The sequence below is a fragment of the Amblyraja radiata genome, chromosome 3 (genome assembly GCF_010909765.2).
Source record: "Amblyraja radiata isolate CabotCenter1 chromosome 3, sAmbRad1.1.pri, whole genome shotgun sequence".
Lineage (NCBI taxonomy): Eukaryota > Metazoa > Chordata > Chondrichthyes > Rajiformes > Rajidae > Amblyraja > Amblyraja radiata.
This window is the reverse complement of record NC_045958.1, coordinates 86,818,236-86,833,779: the sequence shown is the minus strand read 5'-3', so window position 1 is coordinate 86,833,779 and position 15,544 is coordinate 86,818,236. Positions and strand designations below refer to the sequence as shown.

General features: G+C 46.5%; 1 protein-coding gene across 1 annotated transcript in view; it reads left to right on the top strand.

Moving 5' to 3' along the window:
• Positions 1-15,544, top strand: part of LOC116971572 (nipped-B-like protein) — an 85,203-nt gene that overhangs the window by 48,003 nt on the left and 21,656 nt on the right. The window contains exons 11-13 of the mRNA XM_033018806.1: positions 418-591; positions 13,249-13,439; positions 14,008-14,115. Of these exons, the coding sequence (XP_032874697.1) occupies positions 418-591; positions 13,249-13,439; positions 14,008-14,115 (473 nt within the window). The remainder of the gene's footprint in view (positions 1-417; positions 592-13,248; positions 13,440-14,007; positions 14,116-15,544) is intronic.

Below are 15,544 nucleotides of genomic sequence, written 5' to 3'. Positions count from 1 at the left end.
AAGTTAGTAATTCAATCTTGAGAACTTGAGTATCTGTTTGATCCAGCATGGTGTGAACATGGAACACAAGGCAACAGTGCTGGGTGGTCCTCTTTGTCTGCAACATGAGGTCCAGAGCAAGGCTGTGGAAAGGACTGTCTGGTTTCAGCATCTTTCAAAGCAGCCGTGAACCACTGTGAAATCTGGTGAATTTATTTGTTCCTGGTTGAGAATCCATGATGTGACAGTGATATTTAGTACCCTTTCTAGAGAAGGCTCAGTACCACGTAATGAGGAAGTTGTTGGTCTTGAAACTTGCTGCGCGCATTCATATTATGCTTCACCTGCCCAACCCTAAGCAACATTTTCTTTACAATTCATCTTGTTATCTTGTGGAAATGGCTGTCATCGAGTTTAGTACACCCCGTCTTTTTACAGGTTTTGTTTTCATTCAACATCCGGATCTGATGTTTGAACACGAAGTGAAGAATTTGTACAACAATATTCTTCGAGACAAGGAAGCCTCGATTGGGCTGAAGATCCAGGTCTTGAAGAATCTTCAGACGTACTTGCAGGAGGAAGATTGCCGCATGCAGCAAGCAGATAAAGATTGTGAGTATTTGTTTCCTTCTCAGAGTATCTTTCCTTTACTGCTCAATTAACTAATGCGTTGTCCAAGGGTACGCAGAAAATCCGGTATTACTTAAAAAGATACATTACATAGCTGCTCCCAAGTGTACCAGTTGCTGAGGTCATCTTGTCATCACCGCACTCTGTGTTTTGTACAATCATTCATTACTCGGGCAATCCTGCCCCTCTAGCTCTGCAACTGCATGACCATTGTGTATGTTCTGCTACCTCCAGGGATGTGTGCCACCTGTTCCTCAGTGTTTAGTAGAATATAACAAATAGGTGCGGTTGGACAACATGCCCATTCCAACTGCTCCGTTATTTATTAAGATAATGTCTGATCTTATCTTTGGCCAGATGTTCCTCAAGGCATTGCCAAAATCTCATTTTCAATTGGAGTGGTATTTCTTATTCTAAACTCCAGAGAGTTACTCAGTTTATCTTTTACGGCAACTCTTCATTCAATTCAATTCAATTCAACTTTAATGTCATTGCACAGATACAAGTATGGGTACAACGAAATGCAGTTTAGCGTCAGTCCGTAGTACTAATGCAATATAGAAATAAAAATACAGAATAATTAAACAATGGGGACGGAGGGACCGGAGAAATCTATCGGCGGGACTCCGAGTTCAGCAATGTGATGGTATTATTGTAGAAGCTGTTCCTCATCCTACTAGTACGAGACCTGAGGCTCCTGTACCGCCTCCCTGATGGGAGAAGGGCAAACAGTCCATGGTTGGGGTGGGAGGGGTCTTTAATGATCTTCCCGGCCCGTCTCAGACACCGTTTTCGGTGGAGGGCATCCATGGCAGGGAGCGGGGCACCGATGATGTGCTGAGCGGTTTTCACCACCCGTTGTAGTGCCTTCCTGTCCGCTAACAGGTGCAAGCTGCTGTACCATACCGTGAAGCAGGTGGTCAGGATGCTTTCGATGGTACAGCGGTAAAAGTTGGTCAGGATCTGGGGGGACAGGTGAGCTTTCTTGAGCCTCCTCAGGAAGTAAAGGCGCTGCTGCGCCTTTTTGATCAGCTTGGAGGTGTTGAGGGACCAGGACAGATCCTCCGAGATGTGTACCCCGAGGAATTTGTAGTTGGAGACGCGCTCCACCTCAGTCCCGTTTATGTGGATGGGGGTATGTCTGCCCCCTCTGATCTTCCTGAAGTCAACAATAATTTCCTTCGTCTTCTTGGAGTTGAGGATGAGGTTATTGTTGGCACACCAGGTTGTCAGGTGCTGGACCTCATCCCTGTAGGCTGACTCGTCGTTGTCACTGATCAGCCCTACCACCGTGGTGTCGTCGGCAAATTTAATGATGGCGTTGGAGCCATTCTTAGGGATGCAGTCATGGGTGAAGAGGGAGTAGAGGAGAGGGCTGAGCACACAGCCCTGTGGCATGCCGGTGTTCAGTGTTATAGTGGAGGAGGTGAGGTTGTTGACCCTAACAGACTGTGGTCTGTTGGTGAGGAAATCCAGTGTCCAATTGCAGAGGGAGGTGAAGATGCCAAGTCCGCTGAGTTTGGTGATCAAGCTAGCGGGGTTGACAGTGTTAAAGGCAGAGCTGAAATCAATGAACAGCAACCTGATGTAGGAGTTGTTGTTGTCCAGGTGGGTCAGGGCAGAGTGTAGGGCCGCCGATATGGCGTCCTCTGTAGACCTGTTGGTTCGGTAGGCAAACTGATGGGGGTCCAGTGTGGGGGGGAGGCTGGCTTTGAGGTGAGCCAAGATCAGCCGCTCAAAGCACTTTACAATGACAGGGATGAGTGCCACTGGGCGGAAATCGTTGAGACTCCCTGTAGCTGATTGTTTGGGCACTGGCACAATGGTTGATGTCTTGAGGCAAGTGGGGACGACAACCTGGGCCAGTGACAGGGTGACAGTGACATAGCGGGAATCCAATCTTATAAAATATTTCTGCACATGCACCACCGTTGTGGTTTCATTAAGATTTCATACACCTGTCACAGAATTCCCTTCTTTATTTCATCCCTCTTTTTAATTACTTCATGCATTTGCACTTTTTGCCATTGGATTGTTGCTACTTTGTTATTGGTATTGGTTTATTATTGCCACATCCCGAGATACAGTGGACACACCGAGATGCGTGCTATCCATTGAACCATACTGTAGGTGGTATAAGCAAGCCATCAACAAGTACAACAGATAGTGCAAAGAGAAAGATACCAGAGTGCAGAATATGGTGTTACACCATTATGGTGTCATCGCTAAAGGGAAAGAGCAAAGCGATACAACGAGGTTGAAAGATAGTGACTACATCTTTAAACGAGAGGAGTATTCACAATCTGATAACAACGGGGGAAAAATCAGTTCCTGAATCTGGTGGTACGTGCTTTCAAACCGTTGCCCGACAGGAGAGGGGAGGAGGGAATGATCAGGGTGTGAGTGGTCCTTTATTTCCCGAGGCAACGTGAAGTGTAGATGGAGCCAACAGTGGGGAGTCTGGCCTGTGTGATGGACTGGGCTACATCCACAAATCTCCATACAATTTCTTATGGTCTTGGGCAAATTGTTTCTAAACCAAGCTATGATGCATCCGGTTAGTATGCTGGCTCTCTGGTACATCGAGCAAAGTTGGTTAGAGTTTTGGGAGACACGCCAAATGTCTGCGGTTGCATCCCTTTTAGTGTAGTGTCATTGTTCAGCAACTGAACGTAGAATTCTATCATGTTGTGATCACTTCTTTCTCTCCGGATCCTATATTATGTAATCTCAGATTACACGTGACTAAACGTAAAATTAGACATTCCCTCCTAATCTGTTGTTCCATATGGGATTGTTCTATAAAATTGTCTTGAGATTCATGATGTGAATTCCTCGAAGATTGCTGAGTGGTTTTAATTTATCAAATCAATATGAAAATTAAAGTTGTCAATGTTGTTCAATGGTACCATTCCACCAATTATTTATTTTATTCCCATCTCCACCCAAACTCATTCTGTCCTGGTTTATTTCAAGATCATTTCACGTTCCATGTCATTTATTAAGAGAACAACCTTCTTTTCTGCTCTGCTAATGCTCTGCCTCATTTTCTGCTCTGCCTATCCTTCCATTGTGTCATGTAGAGCGACCCAGATACAATCACACTCGAGGTTCTTGCCACTGTGTGGAAGAGGGTCCCCCTCAGCTGCCCACTATAGCCCCTGTCCCACTTTCACGACCTAATTCGCAACCTCTGGTGACCTTAAACGACCTAAAAAAAAATCAAGCCTACGACCTCATACGACCTTCCACGACTATGTGTACGACCTTCCACGACTATGTGTACGACCTTCCACGACTATGTGTACGACCTCCTACGACTATGTGTACGACCTCCTAAGACTATGTTGAAGACCTCCCACGACTATGAAGAAGACCTCCTTCGACTATGTTGAAGACTGGCTTTGACCGTGTACGTTTTACTGCTGTTTGCAGTAGCCCAAAAGGCAGAAGGGGAAGAGCAAGGGTGAAGAGGAAGTACAAGAAGAGGTCTCAATGGGTGAATGGAGATGGTGATGGACTGTCCCAGTACACCAGACGACTGGAAGAGAGTGGTGCTGGGCTTTGACAAAAGATGGAACTTTAAGCACACATGGAGGGCAGTGGATGGCAAGCATGCCATTCTTGTCCCTGTCCCTGTACCCCTCATTTTCCTTTTCGTACAGGATGGCTGGCATTCTGCTGGAACCATTCCATAAGGTCCCCCTCCTGCTGCCTGATGAAGGTGTAGGGCATACCCTTCCTCCAGCCCTCCCTCCCTCACCACCAATAGGGCATCTGCCTCTGATGCTGTGTCAGACACAGGAGAAAGGGCTGCTTTGCTGCCTTCAAATGAGGCAGTGAAGGATGGGGACATATATTACCACCCTGGTCTCCTCCTCCATGGGTCTCTCATGCAGGGCTACCTCCTCCTGCACTATCACCTCATGCGGCATCACCTCCTGCCACTCCTCCTCCTGGGTGGGCAACACCTGCATGGCAGGTTTTTTTTAGGGTTGTGCCCTCCCCCTAAGCTGCTGCCTTTTAGGTGCCATCTCTAAAACACAAGTTTCTCCAAAAAACTCTCCAGATGAATGAATATGCCTTGGAGTGACAGAGGTGACGTTCTGCTGTTTAAATAACCTTTTTTTTCTGCTGATCTTTTTTTCACCCCGGAGCTATTACCTTCGACTGCCTCCGACCACCTACGATTAGCATCACAACCTACTACGACCTACCTACGAGTAAAAAGTATCGATGTTTTCCATGCCGACCTTTTTTTTACTCGTGGACATTTTTTTATCAGGCTAGAAAAAGCGCCGCGACCTACTTGATGCCACGAGTACGCGGAGACCACTCACGAGCATGAGGAAGACCTCCTACGACCTCGTGGCGACCATGCTGCGAGTAGGAGTCAAGGGCAAACTCGGCAGAGGTCGCCAATTAGGTCGTGAAAGTGGGACAGGGGCTTAAATCTCTTACCCCTCACAGTAGATCTACTTCCTCAGGTTTTATTTATTTGATAGAGAATAAGTTTTCTGTAGTCTATCTATACCCCTCATAATTGTATATACCTCAATCATGTCCCCTCTTGACTTCCTCTGCTCACAGACCCGGTTTCTATAGCCTCTGCTCGTAGCTGGACTGATCCGTCCCAGGCAACATGCTGATGGATCTCATCTGCACCATCACCAGTGCCGTCACATCCTGCCTACAGTGTGGGGACCAGAACCGCACTCAGTACTCCAGCTCATCTAGGTGGAGTGTAACCTCCCTGTTCTTGTACTCAATGCCCCAAATAATGAAAGCCGTCCCAAATACCTCTTAACTACATTACTTACCCTTGCTGCCATCTTCCAGGATCCTTAGACTTGCAAATCAAGCTCCCTCTGTTTTCAATACTTGCTATGACCTCACCATTCATGGTGTATGTCCCAGCCTCATTACTACAGGTGCACAACCTTTTATCCGAAAGCCTTGGGACCAGACACTTCTCGGATTTCGGAATTTTTCAGATTTCGGAATGGAAGATTTTTAGCGTAGATTAGGTAGGTAGCGCGGGCGGCTTGAAAAGTCTGGAGCGGCTGCCTCCTCCCCGGAGACCGAGGAATCATTGTAAATCATTGCTTAAATGTTAGTCAGTTAGTTTGGAGGGATTTTATGTGGTGGGGGGGGGGGGGGGGGGGGTGAAGGGGGTGAAGGGGAGGGGGGGGGGTGAAGGGGTGAAGGGGGAAACTTTAATTCTTAGTCCCCTACGTGGTCGGAGAGGCGGGGAGCGGGCAATGCCTTACCGGGTCGCCGTGCGGTAAGCTCCGGAGCGCTGTGGCCGCCGACTCCCAACATGGGGATTAAAGTTTCCCCCTTCACCCCCCCCCCCCCCCCCCCCACACACACATAAAAGCCCTCCAAACTAACTGACTAACATTTAAGCAATGATTTACAGATGTTTAAGTGTCTCGCCGGTCTCCGGGGAGGAGGCAGCCGCTACAGTAGTACAGACCTGGGTTGACCCTGGGTCGTTTCGGGTCAAGTTTGGCGCCAAACGCGAGCTTTGGTGTGCAGACGACATCCTGGTAAAAATGTCCGGGTTTCGGAGCTTATCGGTTTCCGGAATTTCGGATAAAAGGTTGTGCGCCTGTACTTGCAAAATGCATCATCTCTCAGTGTCTGGATCAAACTCCATTTGCCATTCCTCAACCCATTTCAACAACACACTGATGTCTTCACTGCCACCTGACTACCTTCTAAACTTTTATATGAAGGCACCTGAAGTTGCATACTACAACTCTGCCAGCTTGGCATAGATTGTTAAGAAAGCCAATTCCAAGTAAAGAGCACAAGTAGAAAGGAAATTCAAAACAGAAACACGTCATTCTTTGGAAGCACCACGAGAGGTAGAGAAATGATTTAAAGAAGAAAGTAATCATAGTCATAGAGTTGTACAGCATTGAAACAGGCCTTCAGCCCATCACATCTGTGACAGCCATTCTGAAACTTACACTAATCCCATTTGCGTGCATTAATTCCATGTTCTTCGATCCAGCGGGGCAGGCTCGAAGGGCCAAATTACCTCCACCAGCACCTGTTTTCTACGTTTCTATGATCCCTTGCTCATTCAAGTCTATCCAAATGCCAATTAAATGTTGTTATTGTTCCTGCCTCCAGCACCTCCTCTGGCAGCTCATTCCAGAATCCAACTAGCCTTTGTGTGAAAGATTTACCCCTCGACCCCTTTAAAGCTCCTCTCTCGTACCTTAAACCTAGGCCCTCTAGTTTGAGATGACCCATACATGAGAAACAGACTCTGGCTATCTACCTATATATACTACAATTGAACATCAATATTTCCAGCACCCTCGGTTCCAGAGCCTTTCTGATTTATATGTTTTTCCGGATAAAGATTGTTTATTCAATCTATCTATTCCCCTCATGATCCTTGTCTCTACTCACTCGAGCCCAACAGCCTAGACACACACCCCAGAAGATCGGCACACCCCAATGTGCTCCCCACGCTTTTATACACTTGGCGGGAAAATACATGGTTGGGGGGGCAACCCCTACAAACCAATTATCGATAAGGGCTGCAGAATACATTGAATGACAGTTCCCTAACCCAATCATATAATATCACATAACATAGTTTCCTGGACCAATCATAATTAGCAGCGGGAAGACTCTGCAACATTATTGTATCCCAACCAACCAATCCCAAGCATGCATTTGCAACAGGGCCGAGCTCCTTCTGCAAAATCTCATACTTATTAACAATTACATTCGCCCCCTAGGCTGGTATAAGGAGTCAATTCCTTGGTGTCTAGTGCATTAGGGATGCATGGTCGGCAGTAGTTCACCATACCGAGCCACTGTCTCATCTGCTTCGCCCTTTTTGGTTCAGGAAATTCGCAAATTGGTTCAAGTCTACTACTCTCTAGACTTCTTTCCGTGGCCGAAATTATCACTCCCAGAAATGTTACTTTTTGTTGAGCCAGTAATACTTTGGACTGAGGGACCACGTATCCTAAGGTTGCCTAGTGGTTCAATAATTGAGTAGTCTCCTCACGATTACTCTGCTCATCTAAACTAGCCACCAACAAGTCGTCCACATATTGAACTGGAGTGGATTTACTTTTAAAGCTTAAGGTACTTAACTGTCCTTGAAGACATCGAGACACCTGAGTTGCATCTTCTGCCCACACTTGCGGGTCCACATACTCACATACTTCACTCCCCAGATGCTGGCGTAGCTGGGCAACAACTGTCTTCAGGGTCTGATAAAACTCAACAGTACATTGGTTAGACAAGCTCTGTTCTTCATATATATATTCGGATCTACCAGATCAATTGCTTTCTTAACCAACGCTCCCAAGACCTTCGCACTTGCCGGAAAATTCACCTTCCTTGTTATGTGTGGAGCAACCTCTGAAGCTCGTTTCCATAAATCTAGGGGTATTGTAACGTACTCTGCAGTTCCTTCTTGTCCTGTTACCCGTGCCAAAATATTCATGTTCCATTTTTTTTCTTTCTTGAGGACTGAAATAGGTTTCTAATTCTTTATTTTTGCCTCTTCTATCACAGGCCAATGTGATATGAAGCGGAGGCTCACCTTCTAAATCTAAGGACCACCATTGGTGCCCTTGCCCAGCCTGGCGCCTCATGCCTTACTCTTGTCTGAGGACTATTCCATAAGTCTAAATTAGATCTTGATGCTTTGTTGTCATGTCAAACACATTTCATTGTACCGTTGACCTACATATGACAAATAAAACTGACTGAACTCCTTTTTCATTATGTGTTCAGTTTTTGCCTTAATTTGGTGCTGGTTCTCTTGTTTTCTAATATCTTTCCAATTGTATCTTTCCTAACTGCACGGGCCATTTGACTTGTACTATTCTCTGACCAATCCATATTGTTTGTCTTGATTGCTTCTGCATTAGTTGGCATATAATTGCGCAGTATTGGGGAGAATTCGCCCCATTCAGAAAATGTAAATCTCCTGACTGGTCCATATATAGTTCCGAGAACCTTTCTCGAAACTCATTTGCTCCCTCTCCTTTGTTTGGTCGAACATCCAGAATCGTGGCGATGTCTATTGGCTTTTGGAGGGTGGTGGCGGGCAGTTAAAACTGCATCTTCTCTTGCATTGTTATCAGCGATTACATTAGCCAGTACCTCGTGAGTTGGGTGTACTAAAGTGGTTAGGAACCCGGTATGCTCTGTCGGAGTTATGATCTGTTGTATTACAGCCCACAAATCTCTCGAATCCGTGTGGTCCGCAGATAGTCCACAAGGGAAGCAGGTGATTTCTTTCCACCAGGTATTTTACTCAGTACAGCCATCATTTCATTTGGTTTCCAAGGGGAGTACGCATCAATAGTTCGAGAATTGGTGGCACCAACTGCATTAGCCGGATCAAAGGCTGGGTTAGGCATCTCCCTAACTGGGAACTGGAGGCGAGATAGTCGCTCAGCCTGCATAATTTTTCCTATGTCTGACTCAAGGGGCTGTCCCACTGTACGAGCTAATTCAAGAGTTCTCCCGAGTTTAAAAAAAAATAAAACTCACGGTAAGCACGTAGAATGTACGTAGCGGCTACGTCGGAGCTCGGGACGTCTCTTAGCGGCTCGTAACGCTAACGGCAGGTACTCAGGAAACGCGGTAAGCTCGTGAAGATTTTTCAACCTATTGAAAAATGTCCATGAGAGCCCCGAGTACCTACGAGCGGCTATTACTGTAATTCTCCGAGTTCGAATCAGGGGAAACTCGGGAGAACTCTTGAATTAGCTCGTACAGTGGGACAGCCCCATTACTCTTTGTGTCCCCAGAGATTACATCACCCTCTTATGTCTCACCCTCATCACTAGGGGGAAGGCAGTCATTTTTAAAAGCTTGTCTTTTCTCTCTGGGTGGTTGTCTTGTTCTCCTTGGTTTAGGTGGTTCATAAACTGGTTCTGGTGATCGTCTTTTTCTCAAAATACTGGTAGTATTTTGTCTTGCTCCTTGTACTGAGCGCTACTGGAATATCTGTTAGTGCTGGAGCTGTCAAGGAACTCTGCTGGTGCTGCTGTCTGGGGAGCAGATGATACTACAGGATCACGCTTGAGCCATACGGCCTTGCCGGGCCGGTCCCACTTAGATCGCCGGAGGCGTATGGAGTTGTGCGGGGCTGGTCCCGACATCGCACGGGGCTCCGAAAAACTGACACTGTCCAAAAATTCCGCGCGACAACAGCCTGTCGGCCCACAGCCGCATTGAGGTCGTACGCAGCGCCTCGACGGGCGTATGCAGCGCCATCAGACTAGCGGAGCGGGGAAAACTGGTGCGAAAGTCACACCGTGGCGCCAATTTCTCCTCCCGCAATCCGACATCACTCAATTCCCTGACCGCTAATTTATGTTTGGCAATCCATTGAGATCCTGGACGAGCCCCCAATGTAATTCCGGTCTAAACTTACCCCCCTTAGTCTGGTTTAGTCAAACACCGAATACGAGCACTGGAAATCCAACTCTCTTTAATTGTGCACAATACCTAGTCCAATACCGCGAGTCCGATCCTTGTCTCTACTCACTCGAGCACAACAGCCTCGCGCAAATAGGACATACAACCCAGAAGATCGGCACACCCCAATGTGCTCCCCACTCTTTTATACCCTTACAGACCCTTGGAGCTAAAATACATGGGTGGGGGGCAACCCCTACAAGCCAATTATCAATACGGGCTGCAAAATACATTAAATGACAGTTCTCTAACCCAATCATACAATATTAACATAGTTTCAACACAAAGCACTGAGGGGGAAACACTTCTGAAGTTCAGTAAAGAAACATTATCTCTAGGTAAAGAAACACCTTTGGTGAGGAACCTCTCCTGGACCAATCACAATTGGCCTCTGCAACATTATTGTATCCCATCATTTCACCAACCAATCCCAAGCATGCTTTTGCAACAGGACCGAGCTCCTTCTGCAAAATCTCATAAATATTAACAATTACAGGCCATCTGGACAGCAAACTCTATTCAACCCCTTCCCAGGCCACAGACTTTCTGGAGCCATGATCCTCATGGTCTTGCAGCTTTTGCAAAAGATGCCAAGCAGGTTTCACAGAAGCAGAAATCCTCCATGTTGTCGTACCCAAAATGCCTGATATTAGCCTCACCAATGCCTTGTACAACTGTAGCCTAATGTCCCAACCACTCTACTCTCTGTTGACCAGCATGCCAAACACCTACTTCACCACTCCTGTCTACCTGCAATGCCAACTAATCTGTCCTTTAACAGTTATGTATTTGTGCATCTTTTGCTGTTCTTTTTTAACCTCTTTAACATATCATCCTCTGACATTTCATCATCTCTAACATTATCCCACCACCAGTCACATCCTCACATCTCCACCCCTTTCCACCTTCCTCCGAGACCACTTCCTACCCAACTCCTTGGTTCACTCATCCCAGCCAAACCACCCCCTCCCCAGGTACTTTCCCCAGCAACCGCAGGAGATGTAACACGTGTCCCTATGCCTTCTCTCTCTCCTCCATCCAGGGACCTCAGCAGTCCTTCCAGGAGAAACAAGTTCTCATGCACCTCCTGTAACCTCATCCACTGCATCTGGTGTTCCCGATGCGGCCACTTGTACATTGGTGAAACCAAGTGTGGACTTGGCGACCATTTTGCTGAAAACTAGCACTTGGTCTGCCAAGGCCGACTGGATCACCCACTTGCTAATATTTTTAACACCTCTTACTGACCTTTCTATCCTGGGCCTCCTCCATTGACGGAGTGAGGCCACATGCAAACCGGAGGAACAGCACCTCATATTGCACTTGGGTAGCTCACAATTCCACGGTACAAACATTGAAGATTCCAATATTAGGTAACCTCACCCTCCCCTTTCTCCCCACACAGGCTTCTGTAAATGTTTTGTCAGTACAGTTTGAGCTGGAAGAATCTAACATGTGCTCTTTCGCATCTCTAATTATTTTATTTGAGGAATGGCGAGTCATTGGCAAAGTATGGCATTTGAAAGTCAACTACTTTGGTGGTGTGAAGTATTAAACAAGTTGGACTGAATGAAGAAAGTTGTTTTTTTCCCCCCTGAAGGATCATGAAGAAAATAGATAGATTCTTATGAAAACTCAATCGTTTTCTAAATTAGATATATTTTCCATTTTGAATTAATTACCTGAATGTAAATTCTCAGTGGAATTCATTGTGGTGTCTGAGTGGGTCTGCTGAGGTAATTTAACTGCTATACTACTCCTGAGATGGAGGGCAGCCGTCTCCTGTTTCTGAACAGACAATGATGCAAACCATTGGGAGTGGACAGGGAATTTAGCAACAGCGTTACCTTGATTCAGATTCAGATTCAACTATAATTGTCATTGTCAGTGTACAATACAGAGACAACAAAATGTAGTTAGCATCTCCCTGGAAGAGCGACATAGATTTATTTATTGAAATCATATTCTATTTACATGTATACAGACATAGTGTTTTTCCTGTGGGAGGAGTGTCCGGGGGGGGGGGGGGGGGTGATTGGCAGTCACCGAGGTACATTGTTGAGTAGTTTGACAGCCGCAGGGAAGAAGCTGTTCCTGGACCTGCTGGTCCGGCAATGGAGAGACCTGTAGCGCCTCCCGGATGGTAGGAGGGTAAACAGTCCATGGTTGGGGTGAGAGCAGTCCTTGATGATGCTGAGCGCCCTCCGCAGACAACGCTTGCTTTGGACAGACTCAATGGAGGGGAGCGAGGAACCGGTGATGCGTTGGGCAATTTTCACCACCCTCTGCAATGCCTTCCGGTCGGAGACAGAGTAGTTGCCATACCATACTGTGATACAGTTGGTAAGGATGCTCTCGATGGTGCAGCGGTAGAAGTTGCTGTGGACGATGAGTGTAGAAAATCACAATCCAGGTGGAAAGGAGAAACATTGGGACATTGGCACAGAGGCTCAGCAGTAGAGTTGCTGCCTTACAGTGCCAGAGATCCGGGTTTGATCCTGACTAGAGGTGCTGTCTGTACGGAGTTTACACCAAAGGTCCTATAGCAGGCAAGATAGATCACTCGACGATAAAGACGTAGTACGGTCATGGGCAGGTTCATGGGTAATTTCCGGCCCCATTTCAGTAACCGGCTTCCGTCTCCGCACTAAAGATCCCACAGGATACTAGTGCGGAGACGGAAGCCGGTTACGGAAACATCCTCGTAAAAATAAAAGTTATTTGGTAGAAATCTTTTAATTTTCAGAATTTTAATTATTAACACAAACTGTTCCCCCGCAACGTCGGGTCGGGTCGGGTTACTGAAATGGATGAAAGAAAGGCCCACGTTCCGTTCCGTTGCGTACTACACGTCAGCCCATTGCATTTAGAAGGAGTGATCTATCTTGCTCCGCTATAGGATCTTTGGTTTATACGCTCTCCCTGTGACCTGCGTGGGTTTTCTCAGAAATCTTTGGTTTTCTCCCACACTCCAAAGAGGTGCAGGTTTGTAAGTTAATTGGCTTGGTATAATATAAATTGCCCCAAGTGTGTTGGATAGTGTTAGTGTGCAGAAATCACTGGTCGGTGCGGACTCGGTAGGTCGAAGGGCCTGTTTCTGCGCTGAAACTAAACTAAAGATGTACACCGGTACTTGTATTTGATCTCTGTCTTTTATTCCCACAGGGAAGAAAGTGGCCAAACAGGAAGATCTCAAGGAAATGGGTGACATTTCCTCAGGAATGAGCAGTTCCATCATGCAGCTCTACCTCAAACAGGTTCTGGAAGCATTTTTCCACACCCATTCTCCAGTTCGTCAATTTGCACTTAATGTCATTGCTTTGACGCTAAACCAGGGCTTGGTCCACCCTGTTCAAGTAAGTTGTTTTTCTCTGTGGCAAAAGTGATTAAATGCTCAATTCAATATTTAAACATTATCAATGAAACCTATAACTATATCTAACTGATGTTGCACTGATTTGTATTTGCTAATCATCAGAAAATTTGAGCCATCACATCCCTCTTGGAGTAAAAGGGCATCTCTTTAACTTAATCTAATTTCCCAGCTCGGCCCACAGCCTTGCAAGTGTCTCTCCAAGTGATTGTCTGGATACTTTTCAATGAGGTATGGGACTTGCTACCCTTTGGAAGATGAGTTCCAAACCGGAACTAATCTGCCACCCTTCCACAACTCCTCATGTGTGCGCATACACACACGCACACGCACACGCACACGCACACACACACGTAGCCCCGGCATTCCCTCTCTATCCCTCCCCTACCTAAATCGCACTAGCTTCTCATTTTCACCCAACAAACAGCTTACAATGCCTCTGCTTGTGTGTTATCAAGGAAGGAAGGTGCTCAAGAACTGTCTTTGAGTTGTTGCCGTGCATTCTTTAGACCATACAACCAATGTTTGCTGCTTTTGCTCCCATTCCACAGTGTGTGCCATACCTGATTGCCATTGGAACAGATCCCGAATCTGCCATGCGTAGCAAATCGGATCAACAGCTGGTGGAAATAGATAAAAAGTACACTGGATTTGTACATGTGAGTTACTTTCCTCCTCTATCCCTCTCCCTCTCCCTCTCCCTCTCCTCCTCTATCCCTCCTCTCTCCCTCTCCCTCCTCTCTCTCTCTCCCTCCTCTCTCCCTCTCCCTCTCTCTACCCCTCTCTCCCCCCTCCTCTATCCCTCCTCTCTACCCCCCCTCCTCTATCCCTCTCTCTACCGCTCTCTCCCCCCCCTCCTCTCTCCCTCTATCACCCCCTCTCTCCCTGATTCATAATCATGCTCATCAATTAGGCGTTGGTGTGGCTCAGATTTCAGGATGCAGAGAAAACTCTAACCTTGGGTCAGTCAGGAGCCACGGCAGTGAACTTAGCGTGGAGACCTCCTGCAGTCTATTGACTTCCAGCAGTGGTTATAAACCAGAAAGAGCAAGGTCAGCTCTCTTCCATAAGTGGCCATTGATAAGAGCGTAAGAAATAAGAATAGCACTTTGAGCCGGCTCCATGCAGTTGGATCAACTGCATGAGAGAAGATTTAAGAGGAATGTGAGGGGCAACTTTTATATGGAGGGTGATGGGTATATGGGACGAGCTGCCAGAGTAGGAAGTTGAGGCAGGTACTATGAGAAAATTCAAAAGGCACTTGGATAGGTACATGGATAGGAAAGGTATAGAAACATACAAAATAGGTGCAGGAGTAGGCCATTCGGCCCTTCGAGCCAGCACTGCCAATCATCATGGCTGATCATCCAAAATCAGTACGCCGTTCTGGCCTTTTCCCCATATCCCTTGATTCCCTTAGCCCTAAGTGCTAAATCTAATTCTATTGAGGGGGATATGGGCCAAACGAGGGCAGGTGGTATAGGAACGTGTAATCTCAGAATCCGTACATAAGTATGTTGTTTATTATAGTAAACACACAGAGCTCAAATACATAGGTGCTGTATGCTCAAGCACAGCAATTAATCTAACTAGAGGCTGGAATAACAGACTAGATAATGTGAGACACTCAACCAGATGGCTGTTTGAGTGTACTGTATAACACAGCAAAGAGTAGCCGGAAGCCAGAGGATTGGGAAACTTACATAGGGTAACAGAAGGAAACAAAACGGGCAATACGGGCTGAAAAGATGAAGTGCGAAGGGAAGCTGGCCAGGAATATAAAGAAGGACAGTAAAAGCTTCTTTAGATAGGAAGGCAGGCACGGGTTATTGATAGGGGACGATCAGCCATGATCACACTGAATGGCGGTGCTGGCTCGAAGGGCCGAATGGCCTCCTCCTGCAGCTATTTTCTATGTTTCTATGACATGGTTCAGGTCAACTAATACTGACTGATCTACATCCTCCTTCTTAAGTATAATAAATCATGCAAGTAAATAAGCATACAACTAAAACTTCCAATGTATAGTAGGAAGATAGAGTGCTTTATAAATTGCATCTAAGCCGTGAATAATATGAATAAGGAGGA